At 30.4% G+C, this 24,951-nt stretch overlaps 3 protein-coding genes across 5 annotated transcripts; 2 read left to right on the top strand and 1 right to left on the bottom strand.

Moving 5' to 3' along the window:
* Nucleotides 1-3,126: 3,126 nt before the first annotated feature.
* LOC124918032 (carbon catabolite repressor protein 4 homolog 5-like) lies at nt 3,127-16,558 on the bottom strand. 3 transcript variants are annotated; one of them, XR_007097293.1, is made up of 16 exons: nt 16,238-16,558; nt 15,529-15,692; nt 15,249-15,314; nt 15,104-15,156; nt 14,431-14,512; nt 14,088-14,134; nt 13,359-13,440; nt 12,313-12,405; nt 12,168-12,200; nt 11,920-12,032; nt 11,376-11,505; nt 11,154-11,239; nt 10,994-11,078; nt 9,895-10,044; nt 3,597-3,705; nt 3,127-3,383 (listed from the first exon to the last, which is right to left on the bottom strand). XR_007097293.1 is itself a non-coding variant. In XM_047458297.1 (14 exons), exons 1-14 carry the CDS (start codon nt 16,497-16,499, stop codon nt 9,973-9,975), a joined length of 1,368 nt encoding a protein of 455 aa, XP_047314253.1. In that variant the 5' UTR covers nt 16,500-16,558; the 3' UTR covers nt 9,715-9,972. The 3 variants fall into 3 exon arrangements, 1 of the variants encoding a protein (XP_047314253.1); XR_007097292.1 differs by lacking the exon at nt 3,597-3,705; XM_047458297.1 differs by lacking the exons at nt 3,127-3,383; nt 3,597-3,705 and having other exon boundaries at nt 9,715-10,044.
* On the top strand, nt 5,591-9,027 carry LOC124918031 (aspartyl protease APCB1-like). The gene is made up of 9 exons (XM_047458296.1): nt 5,591-6,229; nt 6,726-6,843; nt 6,938-7,161; nt 7,240-7,482; nt 7,705-7,858; nt 7,936-8,021; nt 8,115-8,229; nt 8,319-8,391; nt 8,676-9,027. Exons 1-9 carry the CDS (start codon nt 5,685-5,687, stop codon nt 8,807-8,809), a joined length of 1,692 nt encoding a protein of 563 aa, XP_047314252.1. The 5' UTR covers nt 5,591-5,684; the 3' UTR covers nt 8,810-9,027.
* Nucleotides 16,559-21,994: 5,436 nt separating the features above from the next.
* Nucleotides 21,995-23,211, top strand: LOC124918037. The gene is made up of 2 exons (XM_047458303.1): nt 21,995-22,167; nt 22,526-23,211. Exons 1-2 carry the CDS (start codon nt 22,002-22,004, stop codon nt 23,074-23,076), a joined length of 717 nt encoding a protein of 238 aa, XP_047314259.1. The 5' UTR covers nt 21,995-22,001; the 3' UTR covers nt 23,077-23,211.
* The last annotated feature ends 1,740 nt before the right edge of the window (nt 23,212-24,951 follow it).

The following is a 24,951-nucleotide window of genomic DNA, read 5'->3' on the forward strand; positions in this document are numbered from 1 at the left end:
AAATTTATAATGACTGTTATTTTGTTACCTCCATCTCCATTGGGAATGTCACATGAATCAGTTAACTCTCTATTGCATTGATAGCCAAAACTTACCTTAATTTCTTCACAGGGATGGCTTATTGTTTCTTCAAACATCACTAGAGCCGAGAATCAAATCAAATTTACACTTAAAAAACGTTTAGTTCAATAATTTCCTACATTAAAATCTTCTTCTAGGCCTAGCTAAGTAAATTGTTCCTGTGTTAGACAAAAGATTGAATAAAAAAAACTCTCAATAATAACATCTAGTATTGAAGAGATCAAAAATCGAACTCATTCTTCATAAGAAAGTGAACATAGTACGAGTCGTCCCGATGATAATACGGATGGAGATCAGGGCGGAGCCACGTTATGGGCAGCGGTAAGCTCAAGATTGTCAAAATCGAGAATTTACGTAGAATCGTTATCTAGTGGTCCGGTCTTGATGTTGGAACTAATCCACGGAATGGGGGAATAAGAAGATAAGGAAGCAGGTATGGTCCTGTCTTTCTTTCCTGTATCTTGGATCCACTCGAAGGCGGAATGCCCCCCTTCTCTCACATAAGGGCGGTAGTCACATCCTGGCAAAGAAGAACCGAACCGACTAATGGCTCGAATTGGGTGGGGGTCTCCAATGGGGAGTCGCACACAACACGCAATCTAATCAATCTCGAGAAATCTCTCCGTGAGGGTCGATGTAATTGAGCTCGACCAGAGGGTTCAGGTCGATGTAAACTTGTAAAATCTAGAGTTTATGTAAGAGTTTAATTTGAAAAAATAATAGTTATATATTATTATTATTATTATTTATATATATAATTAAGTATTTTATATTTAATCAATTTAAAAATATATATATATTTTAATATAAAATTAATTAAAAAATAATAATAAATAAATAACACTATAAAAAATTATAGTTACAAAATTAATTATATTAATTAATTTATTTAAATAAATAATAAATTTATTTTTTTATTTTTAAATATAAATTTGTTTTTTTAAAATAAAATTAAAATTATTTATAAACTCGTAAAATTATAAAATTTTATTATTGTAAATTATAAATTTAAAATCGTAAGATTTACATATTTAATAGTTTATTTAAATTCAGAATCGTTATACTAATGTGAAATCGTAAAATCGTAAGATTTTAAAAGTCAACTCAAAATTTTGACAACCTTAGATGGAACTGTATCCCATGTAAATATTTTAAAACATTATATATATATAATATGTTTAACATAAAGTTTTTGGTATGTTTGCTTTGTGACTGAACTAATTTATTTTAAAATATAAAATAATATAATTTATATTTATTTAATTTATTTTAAAATTAATTTATAATTATACTATTCTAATTTGAATTAAGATTTATTTATATAAGTTAAAGTTTATTTTAAAATTATATTTATATAATAATTATATAATATTTTTTATTAATTTCAATATAATTAATAATACAAATTACTTATAGATAAAATATAAAAATTAAAATAATAATTTATATAAATATAAGAGTAAAATATATTTTTTTTTGTATTTCTTAATTTTTAATTATTTCAAAAATTAATAAAAAAAAATATAATTTAATATTAATAAATAAATTATACCAGTTATATTGATTTGGTTCGGTATTTAAATAAATAATTTTACATATTATCTTTATATGTATTAATATTATATATCTATTCACTTGATAACATGTGTTTATCACTTATATTTTTGTTATTGTTTATATTTTATATTTTTATTTTCTTATATTATTATAAAATTATACTGAAATCTAATTAATTTATATTCTTACATTTTTTATCATAATTTTTTTTTTTTTAAATATAGTATTCTTTCTTATATTTTATTAGGTTGGTATATTTATTTTATTTTAGTAATGGTATTTTTGAAATTTAATTAATATGTTCAACTATTACTCATTTTAGTATAATACTTATAATTTTTTCAATCCAAATAAAAAAAATTCTTAAATTCGCACTTGAATTGAGAAGGAAGGAAGAATTATAACAAATGTAACCGAGTTAATTAAAGAGGAGTTTATCCTAAGGCAAACGGTCCGGCTAGATTTAGTTCATTGATGATGACCTTCAGAGGAGAGAGAAGAAGAGAGGACGGTTGATTTTTTTTCTTTCCACCTACATTATTGTGTTATTAAAACAATAATTAAAAAACGACCGTTGTCATATCATTTTTAAAAATAATTGCCACGTCAATATAAAATTATCGGATCAAACATCCGTTAGTAAAAAGTCCCAAATGACAAAAAGTTTGATAATTGGTGTTCTAAATGGCTCTAATCAAAGTTCTGAGCCTCATATAATAAAAATGTTCAAAATTTGAGCCCAAATAATAATTGGGACAAATAAATAATATAATATAATATATATTTATTATTCTGAATTTTATTAGTTATTTATTATTTTAATATATATCCGTAAACAATTATATATTTTTTTAATTTAATAAATAAATTTTATTTTATATATATATATATATATATATAAATTTTAATAATTAATATTTTTAAATAAAATATTAAGAAAAGATTTTAATATATGATATATTTATATTGGTTAGTTATAAGAAAAAAAAAGTATAAATTTATTAAATAAAAATTATAAATTTGTTCATTATTTGAATTATTAATTGTATTTAATAAATAAAATAAGTTTTAATTAAACTTTTACGATTTTATTTTATGTAAAATCTAAATTTTACGAGTTTACATATATAAAATGATTTTACGTGACTTCTCAATTTTAACAGCATTGATAACAACCTAATTTAAAAAAAAAAAAATCATTTTAAAATATGATTAAAAATAATAGTATAATATTATTCAACTAAGTCATTTTGTTCATGAAGTTCGGTTACAAAACAAAAATTTATATACTCATCCCATGATCAGTCTATAACTTGCTTTAATTTTCCAATTAAAATGGTTCTCAACAAATGCTTCAAATTTTTTAAATATATTCAAGACATTGCATTTTTTTCAAAGTGAGTAAAATCATGTAAATTTGCTAGTCATCAACCGAGAGCACGAAATAATGAAAACTGTAAAGAGTAAACACATGTTCAAGACCATACATCGTAATGTACTACATTCAAACATTCCATAGAATTTAGATAAAGAAACGAGAATTCTTAAATTGACAGAATCACAAAAAGTAAGGTTTCTAATTCTTAACACTTGTAAACTAAATTTATTAAGTATAAATGAGATGATAACAACATACAAATGTCCTAATTGATGATTTAGCATTGAAGTTGTAAATTTGATTATGGTACAAGTAAAATTTTGACACATGTGCTCATCCTGATAATAAAGGTCATCTTTAAGCGTTCCTGCATAAAAATTTCTTTATTTATAAAGCAATATTGTGAATGAAATTCAAAGAAAACAGTATTATCAACATTACGAGCCCACTTATAAATACTTTTTTATGCCAAGTATATGTAATGAAAGTTGCATACTCATCCTATGATAATAACATTACCAATATTAGAGATAGAGATAGGTGTACCTAGGGATGATAAAGAAGGGTACTTGAAGGGTACCTGATACTAGAAGTTACTATTCTACTCTGTCCTCAAACCGCCGACGGGATATGCTATCTAATCCCCATCCACGAACAAGCCCATTGCAGTCCGTTATGAATTTACACATCTATAAGATCATTCTTAGATTGTTAACAATGTATTTATACTAGAGGCAATGACCGCGGAGGAGACAAAGATCGCCAAAAGAGAAAGAGATGACTGACAAGAAGTGTACGTTATTGTGTCACATAATATATTTGGATTTTAACAAGTTAAATCTTAATTCACGACTCCATAGTCATAACTTTCAACTTCAACTTAAGGCGTTCTCAGTGAGAATCAAACTCATGACATTTAATATTTTAGGTACGACTCTTGACATTTGAGCTACATTAGTGAGTTAGAAGAGAGACAAATGTGTGAGGAGAATGAGTTGAGAGGAATGAATTTAGAAGTGAATTTGAAGTTTGTTGAGGTTCGTTGTGATATGATCAATAGCACCTAAGATGCATAAAGTGGTTGGATTTGTAAATTTGGTTGCTAATCCAAAATATTTGGGAGCTATTTGACTTTGTGTACCATAGAGTTGACACATTATTCTAGCAATTAATAATTAAATACTCACTTTGATTGAAATAGGTATACTGTATATCAGATTATCTTCCTTTAGAATAGTTAGATGAGCTTGACCATTTATGGATTGTGGCCCACTAGAAGGAGAATAGTCAATACAGGTGACCCACTTGAAATAGAATACCAACATCAGCTGCAGATCAGCAAAAAAGTGATGAACAAGTCCCCTCTATATGAATAAGGTTTCCTGCTACAACTAGAGTTTCGACTATTTCTTACACCTTTTACACGTATTCGACTATCGAAAGCATTCCTTTTTGTATTTTGGAGCTCCTATTGCAGATGAATTAGTCGCACCTTAGATTGAGTCGCAAAATGCCTAAGGCTGTCCACAGTTCTTATGTTGTGTTATATGTTGCATTCTCACTCAGGATTGACATCGAAACGGTTGTTTTTAACCAACAGGATTTGGTCGGATCTTGTAACCCCATCTATGGCCACAATCCAAATATTTTGGAGCTCCTATTGCAGATGAATTAGTCGCACCTTAGATTGAGTCGCAAAACGCCTTTCTAAGGCTGTCCACAGTTCTTATGTTGTGTTATATGTTGCATTCTCACTCAGGATTGACATCGAAACGGTTGTTTTTAACCAACAGGATTTGGTCGGATCTTGTAACCCCATCTATGGCCACAATCCAAATATAAATCAGAAGCCTTAATTATGGAAGTGACTTTTGATTTCCAAAAGGCAGAAACAGACAGATGAATATTATACTTTCTATGATAAATCATTAGATTTAATAGTACAAGTAAAGAAATACAATAAAAGAATGACTATAAATAATTAACTGTTATTCTAATCATATATTTCATTTCCTATTATTTCAGAGTAACTAAAGAAGAAGATTCTTACTGATTTGTTGGAGCAGTTAGAGCTGAGGAATATTTATAGGAATAAACTAGCCGATTTTGGCATTGTCATTTCTTCAGCTTTAACAATGGACTTATGGTATCGATTTTTAACGGAAGAATCGAACAGATTATTTTCGAGCAAGAATCACGAATTGAAAAATCAAATTGAGACTTCATATATAGGAATGTCTACTATGAAGTAAGACGCAGACCATGCTCAACAATCTCCATAAAATATTCGAAGCTCTTGTAGATCTTAGCTTGCGTATATTTTAGGTTTCGTATGGACCCTACAGTCATTGTCACGGCCCAACTGTCATTTCAAATTTGAATTTAGTTAAACAAAACAAACTTAAAAAAATAATTTAAAAAAAAGCTATGCTGTTGAAAAGGTATTTTATTATAAATTTCATAAGCTTAAAAAAAAGGGGGAACTGACTGACTTTGCACTTGTCATTCCACCATAGAAATTTCCTGGCATCTTCTTGTTCTTCTTCATCACACTTCTCTATCTCTCTGAGAAGACTTTTTATAGTCTTCTTCTTCAGTCGATCAAAATCCTAGTCTCCCAGTTTTCATCATAAACATAAAGAATTGCAGAAACCCTAAACAGACAGAGATGGAACCTGAAAATTCTCCGAAGCTGAAATCCGTTGTCATAATCACACTGCCTCCATTGGACAATCCTTCTTTAGGTAAAACCATAACTGCCATCACTGTATCTGCTATATCTCCAATTCCAACAACCCTCCCTTCAGAAACAATCCATCAAAATTCAGGCCTTCAGCCGCCTCAAATTCCATCGCCAGCAAGTATTCGACGTCAATTATCAATCCGAAAATCCTTGTTTGGCATTCCGAGAATTACATTGGGCTTCCTTAGCGCTTTTCTCGCTGCTATGATCGTTTGGGCATCGTATTCAACTCATAGTCTTGGCGAGTTGAGAAATTCTAATGAAGAACGAAATCAGCAGCCTGATACCTTCGTTTTCCCTCTCTTTCTCAAAGAGAATTTTCAGAATAAGGTTAAATCAGTGAAGATTGTGGGAAAGCATTCTGTAAAGTTTCAGCAGCCTCAGCTTGATGTTGAGATGACTTCTTCTATAGCATCAAAGATTGATTCAACAGCTATTTTACCTATTCGGGGTAATATCTATCCAGATGGGTAAGTATGTTAGATTTGGTTACCATTTTTTCTCTATGATTTTCAATATATCTCATGTTCAAACTAGCTACCAACCATTAGTAAATGAGATTAGTTAACTACTAAAGGATTTTCTTATCTTAGATATCAGGTTCTAGTTAATTTCTCATTGAAAACAAGAGATTAACGTAAGAAATCAAGATGGTGTATCATTGTACTAACCTCTTTTAGGAATTTCTTTTTACAAACAAGGCAATAAGAGTAAGTTAACAAGACTCCTGCATTCATGACCCCTGACTTCAATTAGGAAGATTTTAGTGGGAATCGAACATAAAATCTTTGATCAATCTCCTCCCGAATTCAAAATGGATAAAATACAAATGTTGATGTGAACCTGATATTATACAACTAAGTATTTATACTAGTTTTGAGCACACAAATTTGAACATAGTTAATTATAGAACAACTATCAAGTCTTATAAACCCTATGGCATGTGATTGATCATCTTTCCAACAGGTTGTATTACACATATATGATGATTGGGAATCCTGCAAAGCCATATTTTCTTGATATAGACAGTGCAAGTGATTTATCATGGATTCAGTGTGACGCGCCATGCACTAGTTGTGCAAAGGTAATCTCAATTTCAATACCAAAAGTCACTAAAAGGAATTAGGTGAAAATTCCTTGATATTTATTGATTGAGATTAATTTTCTTTTATACACAGGGAGCACACCCTTTATACAAACCTTCCAAAGGGACAATAATACATTCGAAGGATTCATTTTGTGCTAATGTTCAAAAGGATCAACAAAATTGTGAAACCTGTCATCAATGTGATTACGAGGTAGAATATGCAGATCAAAGCTCGTCGGTAGGTGTACTTGCACGAGATGAGCTCCAACTAACAGTTCTGAATGGATCCATTGTCAAATCCAATGTTGTTTTCGGGTAATTGTCCTTCCCACCCACCAACCACCTCAACCGGAACCCAAATTCTTACTATTTTTGTCAAACTATTGTTTCCAGATGTGCATATGATCAACAAGGCTCAATTCTAAAGACACTGTCATTGACGGATGGAATCATTGGGATTAGTAGAGCTAAAGTGAGTTTACCTTACCAATTGGCAGAACAAGGAATCATAAGAAATGTTGTTGGTCATTGTCTTAGTGCTGATGCTGGGGGTGGTGGATATATGTTCTTTGGAGATGAACTTGTCTCTTACTCGCAAATGACATGGATCCCCATGCTCGATAGTACTACTTCACAGTAAGTGATCAATTCTTTCAACTTAAACCCACATAACTCATTTCTTAGATCAAACAAGGTCTTAGGAAATTGAAAATTACTAAGAGTTTTCCAGGGTTTTGGTTAATTTCCTTACATTGTCCAGAAACAAATCTTAAACATATCTGGATAAGATTATGTTTCATAACCAAACTCATTCAGATTAAGAAATTTATTGGATGTTAAAGATATTGCCTTTTACAGGAACTTTTATAAAGCCAAGATTTCTAAATTGAGTTACGGAAATAAACAGCTCCTCATAGATGTTAATTATGGCGTGCAAGGAGGGGTGGTTTTTGATAGTGGTAGCTCTTATTCATATTTCCCTAAACAGGCATATGCCCATCTAGTGACTTATGTAAGTGTACTTACTCAATGTAAGTACTTTTTATAGGCATATATATGCCTAGTCTTCTAAAATATATTTTGTTGCAGCTTAAAGAAACTTCTTTCAAAGGTCTCGTTGAAGACACGACTGATCCCTTATTACCTATTTGTTGGCGAGCTAAATCGCCAATCAGGTATTAAAATGAATTGACTGGCTTCATTGTAATTCCACATTAGACTCAGTTAGTTGTTACAGCCTTCAATAATGGCTTTATTGAATTGTCTAGATCCATAGAGGATGTGAAACAGTTCTTTAAGACTTTGACACTCAACACTGGGAACAAATGGTGGTTGATGTCAACAAAATTTTATGTACCACCAGAAGGCTACTTGATCATTAGTGTAAGTATCTCTTCCCAACAATATGATCCAATATGTTTTTACTATTCATTTAAATTGTATTCATTTTGGAAATGACTCTCTTGCTACAGAACAGAGGTAATGTGTGTTTGGGTATTCTGGAAGGAGGTGATGTACATGATGGCTCTACTATTATACTAGGAGGTAAGTACAATTTTTTTTAGTTCTAGAGCTTGTTTGAATCAAATAACTCAATGTTCAATTAAAAATCTACTCATCAACCAAAATAATAAAATACCCTCTATTTTAAAAGAAATATATTTTACCCCTAATGTCATTTGCCAACCACATCAAACTTGGTTATTTGGACATAACCCTAGATCAAACAGGGCCCTAATCTTGTAGCTATCTGCACAACAGTTTCATAGACCTTGCAGAGGCTCTTGAATTAACTAACTTGAGTTCATTTTCAATGTTTTTTTTGGCAGACATCTCACTGAGAGGACAAGTGGTTGTATATGACAATATGAACCACAAAATTGGGTGGGCAAAATCAGATTGTTCAAACCCAGAGAGATTGATGTCTCTTCCTTTCATCAGAAGCATGGATCTTCAGAGTTAAAGAAAAAAAATTGACTGCTATATAGACAAGTCTACCTGATTTTAACAACTTGTACATATTCAAGTATGTGAGATAGGAAATAAAGGCTTATGTTTGACTTGTACTAAAACTTGTGTAAGGGAAATATTGCAAAAGAGAACTTAATAATGAGTTAATAAGAGTTGTAAAATGTTATATGGAATGTTCAGTGTTATTATGTTTTATGTAGATTATTTTTTTTTTGAATTAAGTTGAACTAGCATGACACCCACCGTCTAAGTAGCACGGATATTTTTTTGGAGTATCGGATACGATACGGATACGGCAAAACGGGTATCGGATACGGCAAAAGAGGTATCGTTGACTTTTTATGGAGTTGACCAATCCGATATGGTTTGGATACGACTTGGATACGTTTTAGGTAATTTTTAAAAAATAAAAATTTTAGGAGGACTTAATGTTTAGAATAAAACAAATCCTAAACTAATATTTCCTCCTCTTGACTGAAGCCTCCTATCTATCTCACTTCTCACTTCGTTACTCTCTTGCTTTTCTGTTCAACCACTGCCCGTTGATCCCGTTGATCGACAGTCACCGCCCGCCATCGATCGACAGCCACCACTAACCCATACAGCTTCACTGCTTGCTTTCTTAGCCCATTTATTTAGTATACATATATTCTGGATGTGCTTCTTAGATAAATTTAAGATTCATATTAAGTTATTAATTAACTTTTAATATATTTTAATTATTATTTTTTATATATATTTTTAATAATATCCGTATCCTAACGTATCGTATCCTATATTTTCAAAATTTGTCGTATCGCCGTATCCGTATCGTATTTGATACGATACCCGTATCCGTATCAGTGCAACATAGCCCACAGTCAACACAAAGCACTTCCAGTTTTATGTAGATTAATGCTTAAAAATAATATTGCAATTATTGAAACGTTTTGTCACAAGACAGACATAAGAAACTTATGTTGCCATAATGTACACATGTTATATTTATGCCCAAATGAACATCGAAGCTTTCAGGGCAAACTGTGTCAAAAGTCTTCAAAATTTTAAGGTAGTGAGTTGTAAATTCTATCCATTTACCTGAATAATTTTGGTAAGAATACAACCACCCCTTGAGGAGAAGGAAAACAACAGAAGAGATATTGAAGCCTGAATAAATCATGTCTCATCGTCATCGTCATCAACGAAGGCAAGCTCACATACAAGAGCCAGATGATCACTTCCCCATTTCTGTGAAAAGAAGAAGCAAGTTACATTATTACCAACATATTCCCCACTTGAAAAAAGAAGTATGAGCTTATTGTAGAATTTTGAGGAGAAAGGGGATTTAATAGATTTAGAATTATTAACTATTACAAGGATGCAAAATTAGAAGATAATAGTTACTAATAAAACTACACTTATTGGGAAGACAAAAACTCCCAACTATTTTTTTTGGTAAGACAAAAGGATTCACAAGAATGTGCCAAGTTTGATAATTCCACACCCTTCAACTATGCAGTAAATTTCAGCCCAAATGAGATCTTGATTTCAACACAAAAATTGTGGTTTTGCACACAATCACCAACCAGAAGGTTGATGTCAAACTTCTTAAACATTGATAACGTGGAGTGTCTGCAGAATAACGACCATTGAATTGACATAGTTGATGCAAAGTTTTGGAGTTGTTTCCAAAACTTCGGATGTTAATATTTACTCGACAAATCTATCTATTCTAGTTTTTTTCCTAATGTTCTTTTTCTATACATGGATGCAACCAAACAGTGTATAGCTATCACTTGAGGTCCCGTCGCAAATCACCTAACCCAAAGTCTCGTGTTGTGCGGTGTTAGATGCTCAGCTTACTGTTACGTTGGCTAGATAGATAGATGCTTAGTAATTTCCAAATTCGCTCTATAATATTCCTTTTTAGGATGTTACTAATGTACAGATTTGTTCTTATTTCCATATCCAATAATATATTATTGAATTTCTCATATTTTATCCATTCTCACCCCAATATGATGGCATATCACCTATAGATGATGATGTCAATTAGAGTGAAAATTTTCTGGAACTCCCCAATCACGTCGGACAAACCCTGCCCCCTTTTGAGTTTAAATGCAAGTAGACAAGATTCAAAGCTTCTAAGGTGAGCTCAGATGTCAAGAGTGATAAATGTTATTGAAGCAGAATTTACCTTACATGGCAATCCACCCATTTTTCTTAGTACATCAAGAGGTAAGGTCTCAAGAACTCTTACAGGTACAATCCCTTGACTATGCCTGCATTCACATGTATTTCAAAGCGGACCTAGATAAATAGAGTCAGTGAAACCAATAGCCAAGCCAATATATTACCATATGTAGTCAACAGTGCCCATGAACTTGGAATGATAAGATGTCGCTAAAGGTTCTCCACACCTATCTCTTGTTCTTGAGTTTCCCTGCACAAAAAGGTTACAACTCCAGATCACATGGACTCGTGGACTAACATTTAATATCATCTCCTATATAAATAAATGTCATTATGCTAGGTTATTGTTATAAGAAGCTATGAAAGCAATCTCCTCATGTGCTTACATGAACTCCTGAGTACGCACTTTGGAGTCTCAAAGGGTGCTGAAGCTGAGTTACTTGAGACCCTGTAGCATTCCGTAGCTCTTCGTCACTCCATCTATTTGAATGCATCCTCCAAGCAGAATTCCAAGAGCTGCACATGCCTTAAAAGTATCAGTTGAGTCTTTGCACGTTATTGTGACATACCAGTTTACAAATCTAGGATTTGTAGAAGAAATATAGGTGAGACTAAGAATGGCATGAGCCTGATAGAGATAATCAAGATTCAATAATTATTCCATTCATTGCTCCAAACATTACATATTCCACTAGCTATATAAGCTACTAACACCATAGTATCCTTGTACTACTGCTAAGTACCTACTACTACCATTACAGTTATCACTAGTCATTAATCTTCCAAAATATGGTTACTGCAAAGCAAGGAATCTGGGGGGGTAGGATTGTATGAAAGCACTTTGATTGAAGTAGGGAATCATGGCAGTGGGATGTTCTGATAGCCTCCTCTACGGAAAAAAAATGATTGTATGGAAGTATTGGAACAAACCTGCACATGTGATAGTTCCTAGCTTGATGATAATTATTAGATTGAAATGCTCTGGACTCTGATGCATCTATCTGACCACATATGTTTTTCCGGTCATTTAGCAGGAGATCTAGCTGCAAAGATGTGAGAAACCCATTTAACTGATTGGTTTTACCAACGGGAATACTTTGTTCAAAGCATAATAGACTTGATTTTGTTATTTTATAGGTCATGCTGACTAGACTAGAGAAATAGAGCTGAAAATTCACCTCAGCTGATGCCAGAAACTTGTACATTGCACTCTGATCAAAAGAAAAAGAGAATGAAAGTAAAATCTTGATAGTATCATTACAAATAAATGAAGGAGAACTATTCACGTTATTTTAATTAAGATAAGTCCACAGATAAGATTACCTTTGGCATGCTATTCATATCCCCACCAAGGATAACTGGAATTTTTCCCCATTCTTGTGATAATTCATATGCTTTCTCAAGAAACAATCTCATCTATACATGCAAACCAGTTATAATTTAATAATATATAATCACAGTTGATTGCAGCTTGACAATAAAGAATGATCCAAGACAAAAGTTAATTCTATGCTTCATCAAACATGAATTATAGCCCAACCATTACATAGTTTGATAGTAGAATAGTTTGCATAAGTTTTACATCTTTTGATGCTCCAATCCTGACCGATTTTATAACTAGTGATATTTTGCATATTCAGCATTCCATAGTATATACAATGACAACAGTTTTAACTCCATTTTTTTTATCTTTTATCGTGTAGTATATTGGGTGTTTTGTTATCAACTTTTTACATTTTGATCATGATTGGATAAATCTACAATTATTATGTTTGTAAAAAAATTACAATGATCTAGAAAACAGTTGGAACATGATCAAAAAAGTAATCTGATCATGATCCAAAAAAATACTAAATAATGTAGAAAAATTATTCTATAATTTGGATCATGATCTTTACAATAATATTTTTACAAGCAACAAAATTACAATATATTGTAACCATGAGCCTGAGAAATCTTACAACGCATGAAAAAAAAAATTACTTTCAGTTTCAACTTTGACAATTTTCTGACGGGATCATGAGTGTGACAAAATCCTAGTTTTTCGAATATGTTCATTAAATCAATTGACAAGTGATCCATATATACGCAATCCTTCAACTTCAAAATATGTTGTTTTTAACATAACAGACGTGCTAGCAATTCTCCATGTGAATGGAGCTTAATAAAACAGTGTAAGGAGCAAGAAACCAACCAGCGCGTCTATGTAGATGAGAAGTCGTATATTTATTACATATTATTTCATTTTAAACAGAAGATCTGTGACTAAAAACGAACATAAGACAACTATATTGTGGATACAGTTAAACCATAACTAAGTTTATATGATGAGAGCATAAATTCCATTTTAGTAAACAATAACCCAGTACCTGTCCAAGTTTAATGTCTCCTCGTCTTGGGTTGAAAAGAACATGAATATTTCCAACAAGTAATACCCGAGGGAAATGAGCCCTGTATAAAAATAATATGGTCTTTGAAGCTCACTAAAAACAAGATTGAACAACCAAATTGACATTCTAATGCGTAGTAAAAATTAATCGATATTCATGAAAAAATAGAAAAATCTCTATACCTCTGAAGCCAAAAATCAAAATATAACTTGGATCATGATTGAGAAAAATTCTTATACCAAACGAAAAATTAATAAATAAATCACTTTTAACTTTGATGATTTTCCAATGAGATTGTGATTGTCATAGAGTTATGACAAAATAGCAGTTTCCAAATAGGCAATTCATAGAGTTATGTCATAGAGTTAATACATCCTTTGATTGAGGCAATTCACTAGTTATACATAAAAGTGAGTAGCAAGTAATTTGAAGTTCTCAGAAAAGAAACTATTACAAGTATTTTATTTTGTGTAAAGAAAAAAAGGTTATGTGATACACTTAATCAGCAATCTATCAATTCATTTTTTTCCATACCAAACTTATCTTGAAAGTGACATGTATAAATGAGGAATATAACATTCATTTTTCAAATTGACCGAGGTGCAATTTTTTCAAACACTTTATTTAAATGAGAATGAACAAATATATTAAATATATATATATATATATATATATCAATTAAGTAATATAGTTATCATTAGAACTTACGATGATATTTGATTATCTATATTGGACCTTGATTTCCTTTGTTTTATCTGTATGGTCATGGAAAAAATTAACTAAGTAATGATAAAATTGATAATTGAAGCAAATTAGTATTAACTGCCTTCAAGAGGATAATTTATGTCAAGATTCATTGTAAAGCAAGGCTGCAGGAAAAGACAAAATAGAAATACAACATTTAGAATTGGAATGGATACCCATGAAACTGGACCTAATAATCCCATCAGCTGGTAACTTGAACTAAACCACACAAAGAGAAGAGAAAACAAGAACCCTTGCTTAAGTGAAAACAATGATAGGAAACAAAATTCCAACTCTTTAAGCTTACCTTTAACACACAAAACTGAGCAACATTATTACGAAGGCCAAACTTGTCAAACTCCATGTTCTCTTGGTGTAAAAGGGTAAACCTACATGCAAGAATTAACTTCATTGCTTAGAGCAAAGAAATCAACTAATGAACACATAAGGCCTTTTTGTTATCACAACTAATTATGTTTGCCAAAAATCACAATGATCTAAAACAATAATTTCGATAATGATCTAAAAATAATCATACTAAATGAAACCAAAAATCACACAATAATCTGAATCATAGTCCAGAAAATAATCTTTATATCAAATGCAACAAAAAATCAGACTATAATCTAGATCATGATTCATAAAATAATCTTATACCAAACTTTAGCGATTTTCTAATGAGAGTGTGATTGTGACAAGGTACACGAGTTCAAATAGGCTCACAATCAACAAATACAAAAAGATGTGATGAAAGGTATTTTGTTAAAGAATATCAGGTTCCTAAAACAATTCTCCAAGAATAAGATAGAGAAGAAATTGAGGCATGAGGATGTTCTCTTCAAATTTTGTATACTCGTCCATGCACAGAGAAATGGTCATTATCAATAACAAGATAACAAGTCACTTATATCTATCATGCCATTTCAGAAAAATAAAAAATTATAATTCATAACTTGCAGGTACAGAATGAGATATCTCACAGTTTGTCTTTCCAGAATATTGCACAGCCATCACATGAATCACCCGTGCGTTCCTTTGAAAGGATAAACAACAAACAATTCAAAGAAAAGCTTAAACAGAAAACTCTACACTATCCTTCACTTATATAATCTGTAATGAAGATACCTTGTGAACTCCAACAAAACCATCATTAATGAGAAGTGCATCTATTTCATTGAAGCGGTCAACCTCCTGCAGTTTTATTGTTCAAATGAGTGAAGAAGGCTCCACATAACCCTTTTCAATCTAGATATTAATCATTTTTGTCCAGAATGATGAAAGGATGGATGAAGAATAATAAGCAAGTTTGATCAATATGATAGTAAAATAGTTCTAATCCCTAAAATAGCAAAAGGATCTGCATTTTTGCATAATTAGGAAATAGTCCGATAGATAATATACTTTCCTGGAGACACATGATGTCTGCATTGTAACAACCAATTTCTTTATACAACAGACTTTTGCGGCGGTTCCAATCCAAATACTTAGGCAAGACCTTGGCATACAAATCTGGATGATTTGTAGCATTTTGAGTGCCTAGTATATTGTATGACATGAAAATAATTCTATCTGCAGAATAGAGAAATTATCCATAATAAGATGTCTAACATTTAATTAGCTAGTAACAGAAATCAAAGAGAACAAATGGGGCTTTCAAGATGATCAAATGACATTAATAGTTTGGATCTTTTCTATATTAAAAAGCAACTGAAATACAAATTTCTTCTAGTGCATTGCAAACATAGAAATGCTCATCTTATTAAGTCATGTTTCCATGTACACAAACATCTAGAAAGCATAACTCAATGGATTTATCAATTAGAGAATATACATAGTAATGACTAGTTTCATATTTATAAGAACTTGTTTACAAATTGTCGCTTCATAGCTAAAGTGGTGGCTTCATTCAATTTGAATGACATGTTAAAGTGGGTTTCATTGAGAAGACTAATAGCTTCTATAACCATAAGAAGATCATAGAAATTGATGTAATGAAAAAAAAAAAACTAATCTTCAATTAAACTAAAGAAATAACATCCATTTAACAAACAGATATGCCTAATGCTAATCAATAGACAGACACCCAAAAAAAATACAAATTACTATTGTTTTACCTGTAAAAGGATCACAATTGCGAGAGGAGGATAACCATTTGCGAGAACCATATGGACTGGAGGACTTCAAAGTACTACGATTATTGTACTTATTGGAGCGATTCGGCCTCGGTAGATTGAGTGCACCGGTGGCTGTATTCAGAGTTTCGGTTTCTCGGTTCCGTTTTCGCTTCTTCGGTCGACGGTGAGTAATTGGAGATGGTGGGCATTCGGCGCTCGAGGAATGCTTCGCCGGCGGAACTCGACCGTTGCCTCTTCCCATGCTTCTATCGTTGTATCCCGTTCAACTTCAAATCTACCAGAATTCTTTTTTATTTAACCTAATACATAAACCGTCTTTGGAATTGGAAAATGGGGAAATTTGATCGAATGAATGACCTAAAATTGTCTTATTTGACTTTTTTTTTTTTTTTTTTTTTTTACTATACCTTCTATTTATTTATTTTGACGAAAATGTCCTGTTATGAAACGTAATTTGGTGCATTGAAAAAAAGTTCACAATCGATAGACGCAATCGACATTCGCGAGACAAAAAAAAAAAATCGTCTTTCGAATGCCGGTTGCGTCTCGCGATTGTAGACTTTTTACAAAACATTTGTGGACTTTTCACAAGACATTTGTGGACTTTTCACATGTCATCCGGTTGCGTCTCGTAACGAGAGCATTTTTGTCTAAAAAAATAAAAAGTGTCACCAGCACATTAAAATTTATGCGCTGACTACGAGGCAAAAATAAGGCAATTTTTAAGTCCATTCAGTCAAATTTTCCGCCAAATGCAACTCCTTAAATTAAAGGGAAAAAAATTATTTAGATGAATTATTTTTTTAATTTTTTTTTAAACAAACAAATTTCTCAATTTCCTTAAGGTAGAACTATCAAAATTTATCCTTAAACTAATATCATGCTTAGATACTAAATAATTTTAAACCAAGTAATTATAAAAGATATTATAATAAAAGATCAATATGATTCATAGATTTTAAAAAAATTGTTAACCAAATATTTTTAAAAGTCATCATAATTAGACCTAAATCATTTTGAATCAAATATTTTAAAACTTTTCAAAGATATTTTAAATCAAGGATCACATTATAAAATATTTGAGCTATGATTCTTCTAATTATGATGTCTAGCCACTATTTTATAGTAGAAAAAAATGAATGAAAAAAAACTAATCAATTTTGCTTAAAAAATACAAACTATCTTAAATTGTTTCAATAAAAATCTCTTTAAACTAAATTTAAATCACTTTTAAACAAAAGAAAATTATAAAAACTTCAAAACTAAATCAATTTCATATACTAAAAATTCAATCTCATCAATAAAAAAAAACAAATAACAATGACAGATAATAAAAAATTATAGAATAATCATTATCGGAATTAATTTTAGATACCTAAAAGATTTTATAATTTAACCTATTAAAAACAAATAAGTGCATTTGTTAAACAAATTTAAAACGAATAAAGAAAAAATCAATAAATTAAAACTTATTTTTGCTCTTTGTGAAACTTGCATCTAAATAAAGGAGTTAGCTCTTGTTGAGAGATGACTATATACGTTATTAGGTATAGGTTTAGACAAGGTTGAGATAAAATAGTCACGAACGCGTACCACGCATGAAAAGAAGAACACAAATGTGAAGTGAAAACTTCACATGATAGTTGCTTGGAGTGCATATTGTAGATCCTTATAGGTAAGGAGTCCACGAGCATAAGAAGAATTTTAAAGTATTGGAGTCTCGTTTATGGCATTACAAAAGTCAAATATTTTTTCAAAAGTATTTGAAAATTCTGAATTTTTTTATGCATGTTAAGAATAAGTTTAGAAACACGATACAATCGAGTTTGAAATTTTTCAGAGTAATAAAACTCCAATTATGACACTACAAAAATATTGTTTTTTCAAACATGCCCCAAAAATTCTAAAATAAATTTGGAGGTCATAAATATATTTTTTAACCTATTGAATAAATTTAATGATTTTTGAAAATATGAAACTCATCATATTAGTTCTTAAATATATGATTTTTTTTAAACATGGCCTAAAATTAATGGAAAATTTTATTATTGTAGAAAATAATATTTTTGAACGTTCTATATTTTTTATTTTTTCTAAAATGATTTAGGGTCTCGAGAGGTTATTTGGTGTTAAATTAACCTAACACACCTTTAGAAAATTTCAAAAGCTTCAAATTTAAACTTAAAGGTCAAAATTTAACCTGAATAAAGTTTGAGGGTCAATCTTGATTTAAACAAATAGTCCAGGTGCTGAAATAATTTCAAAATTATTAAAATAATTAAAAATTTAATGTTTGTAGTCAAAATTGTATGTTAAAATAGTCTAGGGGCTTAATCGAAGAATGCTGAATTCTAGTGACTAAATTAGTTTAACGTATTTAAAATAAGTTAAAATTTAAAAGATTGAAGCCAAAATTTATTGTCAATGGAATTGAAGGGCCTGTACGAATTTAGAACAAAACATCGACGAACATTTCCGAAAATGGATTTTCTGTCTTTTCTTCCCGTGAGTTCACCTTCGGCGATTTCCCATGTGCAGGCTTCTACTCTCTCTTTCGAGTTATACGTGTTATTTTAATATTTATGTAATATATTTTATTTAATATATGTATTATTAATTTTAATTATATATATATTTATAAAATAATTAATAAGTTTAATGTGAAAGATGTGTAATTAATAGATTAATTAATAATTTACAGAGAATGTAAATATTTTAAGAATTTAAATAAAAATATGGGTATAATAGGAAAAATTGTTTAAAAGGTGGGTAAACAAGGAATTGCCCCCAACAATGGAGTATCGATGAAGCAGAATTCGTCTTCGGGAACGAGTCTCTCAAAGTTCTCTCAAGTGTACATCTCTTTATACAATCTCACAAAATGACCAAATGCAGCTAAGCTGCCTAAAAATGAATGAAATGTCTTTAAATACCCTCCAAAGAAAGGTAAGTCGGTTTCCACTTGTTACCGGATCACTAAATTAAGTGGGTAACGTCTCGGGCTTGAACTTAGTCTTGGCCGAGCGAATTGGAAATGTAACGCTTCAAGCTTCATTCTCTAACTTGAATTAACCTAATTCGATTAGTGTAGACCAAGTTATGATTTTTTAAAGTCGACCCTCTTTTGATTTCTTCTTCACCATGCATTGTTCGGACATAAACTTTTTAAGTGTCTCCTAAACGACTCAAACCCATTTTTATCAAGACATGCCATAAGTTTACGAAATTTTGATGAAACGTTGATGACCTCGAATTGGATACATTGGCTTATAGACGACCTAGCGTGGGCTGTAGGTCGAACCACGAGTGATGCTTGGTGTTAATCGAAAGATGACTCCAAGACCTTTCCAATGGTATCTTATTGACCCCAATTAGTGTTGGGTTTTCTTCAACGTATCAGGGTCGTGCAACGAAAGCAACATTTTTTTCGCAAACCCTAATTCGTTTCATCATGCTTAACGATTAAACCTTAATAAGTATACTAACCTAGTTCAATTTTCAATGATTATTGAGATGCTGCTTGATGTGAACGTCCTCTATTTGTATCCACACGTGAGCGGGAATCCAACGCCTTGGATTCTTGTCTATTAGGACTCTTAATTTTACACACACGCTTGAAAACCCTCTCAATAGTATTTATTTCTTGCTAAGTCTTAATGAAACCATAATAACAACTTTATGGGTTTTATAATCCCATCAAAATTTTAATCTTAGCTTTATTTTTTAAAACCCGCTCAATAGTGCGACCCAATAGGCTTATTTAATATGGCACTGGGCTTAAAAACAATTTTTCGGTCCACAAGTGGTAATTGGTCTCTAACAAGACATTACTACTAACTATATTAAATGAAGAAGTAATCTATAAATTGCATATATATAATTATTATTAAAATGCATTTGTCTCATGATATATGTGATTGAACATAAGGCATGGATAAAATCACCTTATCAAATTCAATCATTTTTCGATCGATAAATAGACTAACTTATTAAATGATATTAATACACTTATTTATTCATTTATAACACGACCATGCATTTCTTAGTCATACTTACACGAAGGGCCCAAAGATATCACTCTCATAATAAGAGGAACAAATCTCATCTTAATTATTCACTATCCACCACATAATTCAGAATATGTCCGAGCACAACTTTTATAATCATCCGGTTAAAAATGACATTTGATTGTGTCAAAACATATTAATTTTTTATGCAGAATTCTAGAGTAACCTCAGGTCTAAGGATTGCAACAATCAATCATAATAAAATTACTTATGACTTATATCCATGTAGTAATTTCCCGTGGGTCGGTCTAGTCTCTTATACTCTTATAAGAAAACTAATAATTATGATTTATTTCTTCACATAAATAACTGATTATGATTTATGTCTTCACATAAATAACTATTTCATGATTATCAATCATAAATCATAATAGCCTTAATTTATTATTGTTCCCACAATAATAATTGACTAGGAATATCAAATATAATCATGGATCTTAATTAAACATTAAATATGCAATTAGATAATAATAACGAACGAAAAAATAAATTAATATCATTTATATAATTATTTTAGAGCACTAACACTAATAATTAGTTGGATAGGGTGTGAGATATGAATTTCAAAGTGCAGTATATCACCGATTCGCTTTAGTAGCTTGACTTGCGCACATAAGTTACCTTGTGTCGACTTGAAGATCCCATTAGAGGTTGAATGGTGGTATGAGACCGGTGTCATTCGAACAGGTTGTGTCTTAGCTACCTACGCATGGTCAAAAATCCTATCTTGAGGCATCACAGCTCAAGTTATGAATTTGTAACCAAGGGTATGTCATATTTAGTTTAATTTGAGCACCTCGCCTTGTTTTGAAAATTTATCGCAATTAAAGGCTCCATTCCAAAATGGTCTGAAATGTTTTGTAGTAGCTTTTCAAAACATCTTAAATCATACAAAACTATAAAAAAAAAATTAAGGTCGAGAAGATTTTTAGAAATTGGAGTATGACTTTAGTCTTTTTTTTTCAGCCCAACATTATCCAAAATGAAGAACATCAAAAGGGGATTTCTCCATACATGGTTCAATGGGGGTGATGATGACGTGTCATCCCCGATTGGTTGATTCTGGCACCGTTGACCATGAATGGGCTCGTGTTGATCCAGCTTTGACTCGTTGTAGTTTACTCGGATTGACTCTTCCCCAAAATTTTTATTTATTTCTTAGATTCCGGAACGCTTTCCTAAAAACTGAAAAAATAATATTATACTAAAAATTCACAATTTTCCGAGTTGGTAAATCTGAAAGTATCAATTCATTCACATTTGGGGTATTTTCATAAATTTGCTTTTAGACCAATGTTTAAAAGGGCAACATGAGCCGATTTAAAAAATGATCTTCATGTTTTTTGTAACCCGGTCTATTTTAAATTGTATATTATTTTACAATGTAACTAATCTATTCTTACATTTTATCTTAATTTAAAATTAACTAACATATATTTATCCTTTAAAACTTTATTAACTATGTGTTGACCTATACCGAGTAGTAGGGAAATAACCCAAATTTCAAAAGAATAATTTGAATTCCAACAGATCACATTTTTCTTGCAGATATATTCACAAAACTTTGGCACCTCTTGCTTGCAGTAGTTAACTACTTCCTAATTCCTCCAACCCCAAGTTTTCTCATATTCTCTCCCCCACTTTCTTTTTTCATTGTTCTTCTCTTGAAGAAACCAATGATTCTTAAACCCTTCCACCATATATATATAAACAAACTACATTATCAAAAGTTTATGAAGGTTTCAAAAATCAGAGCAGAGCCAAAGCAGCAAAATATGGTTTTCAGAACAATTCAGACTTCTTCCATATTCTTCCTCTTGTTTAATCTACAATTCTCTTTAGGTATTTTCTATCCATACACTTCTATTCCTTTTGGTTGAGTTTCATCAATTCTAAATCTCAATCCATGTAAATTTATTCTATTTTTATGATCAAAACAACAATTTTTTCTTAGCAGTCTTATGAAAAAATTTAGGCCTTATTTGATCTGGGTTATTTGAGATAACCCAATATCTATCATCCAAATCATCAATTTTTTGTATAAAAGAAAAAAAAAAACCTTATAAACTATATTTGAAAGGACACTTTGGCTAGAGAACACCTATTTGAATGTGCATAGAAGCAATCCTTCAATCTATGCAAAACCCTAAAACAGAAAAAAGGAATAATAACTTACTGAAACTGTGATTCTTTTCTTCAGATTCAAGCACTGCACAAAAGCTCCCACATGAAGCAATAATGAAAGATGAAATTATGGATTATCAAGAATTTAGCAATGAGATTTCCTCACCTTCAATATCTTCTACTCAACAGGATAATATCCCCATCATCATCCCAAGGTCTTCTAAGATGACAACACCAATTATAATAACTCTGGAAAGTCCAACACCAACTACCACCACTCAACCAACAATCCCCATCATCATACCAAGTCCTCCTATGATGACAAAAACAGTAATAACGCAGGAAAGTCCAACACCAACAATCACTACTCAATCAACAATCCCCATAATCATGCCAAATCTACCAATAATAACGCAGGAAAATCAACCACCACAAATATTACCAACGAGCACCACTCAACCAACAATCCCTGCAGCATCGAGTGGACCCTGGTGTGTGACGAACCCATCTGCATCAGAAGCTGCTGATCTTCAAGCGTTTCTTGACTATGCTTGCGGATATGGAGGTGCAGATTGTTCAGCTCTTCAACGAGGGTCTAGTTGCTATAACCCACATACAGTCTCATGATCATGCTTCCTACGCATTCAATGCATACTAAATCCATTTTTCAACCAGTATGGAATATTGATATATTTAAATAAAAAATGGATTGTTTTGATTATTGTTCTTCATTTACATTAATATATATATTTTTATTTTATATCTTTATATATTAACTCTCTATATTTCTATTTGGTTAATATGTTTTTTATAAAAAAAATATTTATTAATTATTATTATTTTTTTTAATAAATAATTTTGTATTTTTATTTTGATTAATATATAATTTTTTAATTATTTCCATATTTATTATTATTATTATTATTATTATAGAACAAACCCGAGGAAGGAGAAATATTTAAAATAATTTTAACATAGATCAAAAACTTATTTTTATTTATATATATATATATATATAAACGAAAATTTAGTGTCATTAATGGTGTCGAAAATAACGTGAAAAAACGTGAATGAATTTAAAATCTAGTACGAGATAATTTTTTTTTAAAGTTCACTTAATTACATGTTTTATATCATTCCCAACAACATTATCATTTAACATTTATGACACCAAATTCTCGTTAACTATCATTACTCATTCATATATATAATTATAAATTGAATTAGAGTTTAAATTTAAATTATTAATAATAAATAATTATTAAAAAAATAAAAAATAAATAAAAATAAAATTACAATTAAAAGAGATATAAAATGATAACTTTTATATATATATATATATATATATATATTATATTTAAATATTTGTCATATAAATATATATAATAATAATAATAATACAATTTTAAATTTGATACACCAAAGTTTTATTTTTCTCTCTAAATAAAAATATTTTATATTTTTTAAGTTTTATTATTATTAATTTTATTCAATTTTTTTCTCCTCAAATAATTTAGTTATTTTTTCTGATTGTAAATATATATAAATTAATTTTCTTCACTTATTATTTTTCTTTATATATAAAAATGCATATATATATATATTAAATTATTATTAAATAGTTTAATAATTTATGCACACTCTCTCCATCTCTATACTTCGATTAGTGGAGAACAATGTGTAAACACTAAAAATCAACACTCCAATTTATAATATTAAAATAATTACTTTAAAATATTTTTAAATAAATAAGATCAAAATAATTAACCTCATGTCAAAAACATATTTAAAACAATTAATTAAAATTATTTATTATGCTAATTAATCAAATTAAATAAAGATTAAGGCCAAAATAAAAAATAAAATTATTTAGGATAAATGTTGTACCAATTTTATCTTTAAATAATTTAAAAAATTAAAGAAAAGAATAAATAATTTTGATGAATTGTTGTATCCATTTCATCAAAAACAATTATTTATTTAAATCCAAAAATATATAATAAAATAAAATAAATTGGTAAAATATTTACCATATTTATTTTATTATTTTGTGTATTTAAAAATATCAAAATTAAAGATAAAAGGGTGAAAGAAAAATCAATTTCAAATAAACTCTTAAAAATTAAATTAAAATATATATTTGTAATCCCGTATGGCCGAAACTAAAGAAATTAGTTGCAGCGCACGCCATGACCATCAGAAGAGCGCTGAATTTTCATCCAACGCCCAGGAAGCAACCGTGTAACCCGTTGTAGTAGAAGAAACGCACACCCGGGTTATAGGGGATCAGTTGACGTAGGCGTTAGCTTCGTCCCTCTGAATGCTGACGCAACGCCAACGGAGCACCAACGAAACGTTGTAAATCGCTCAAAACGACGTCGTTTTGAGCGCCATTTGTGTCTCCAACGCGACACTGAAGCAGAAAAGATCAAAGACCAGTCTGGTCTTTGATTTTATCTTTTTAGAACTCCCTCGTTAGTCAATCGTTTTGGCTGATTCAAA

The sequence above is a fragment of the Impatiens glandulifera genome, unplaced genomic scaffold (assembly GCF_907164915.1).
Source record: "Impatiens glandulifera unplaced genomic scaffold, dImpGla2.1, whole genome shotgun sequence".
NCBI lineage: Eukaryota > Viridiplantae > Streptophyta > Magnoliopsida > Ericales > Balsaminaceae > Impatiens > Impatiens glandulifera.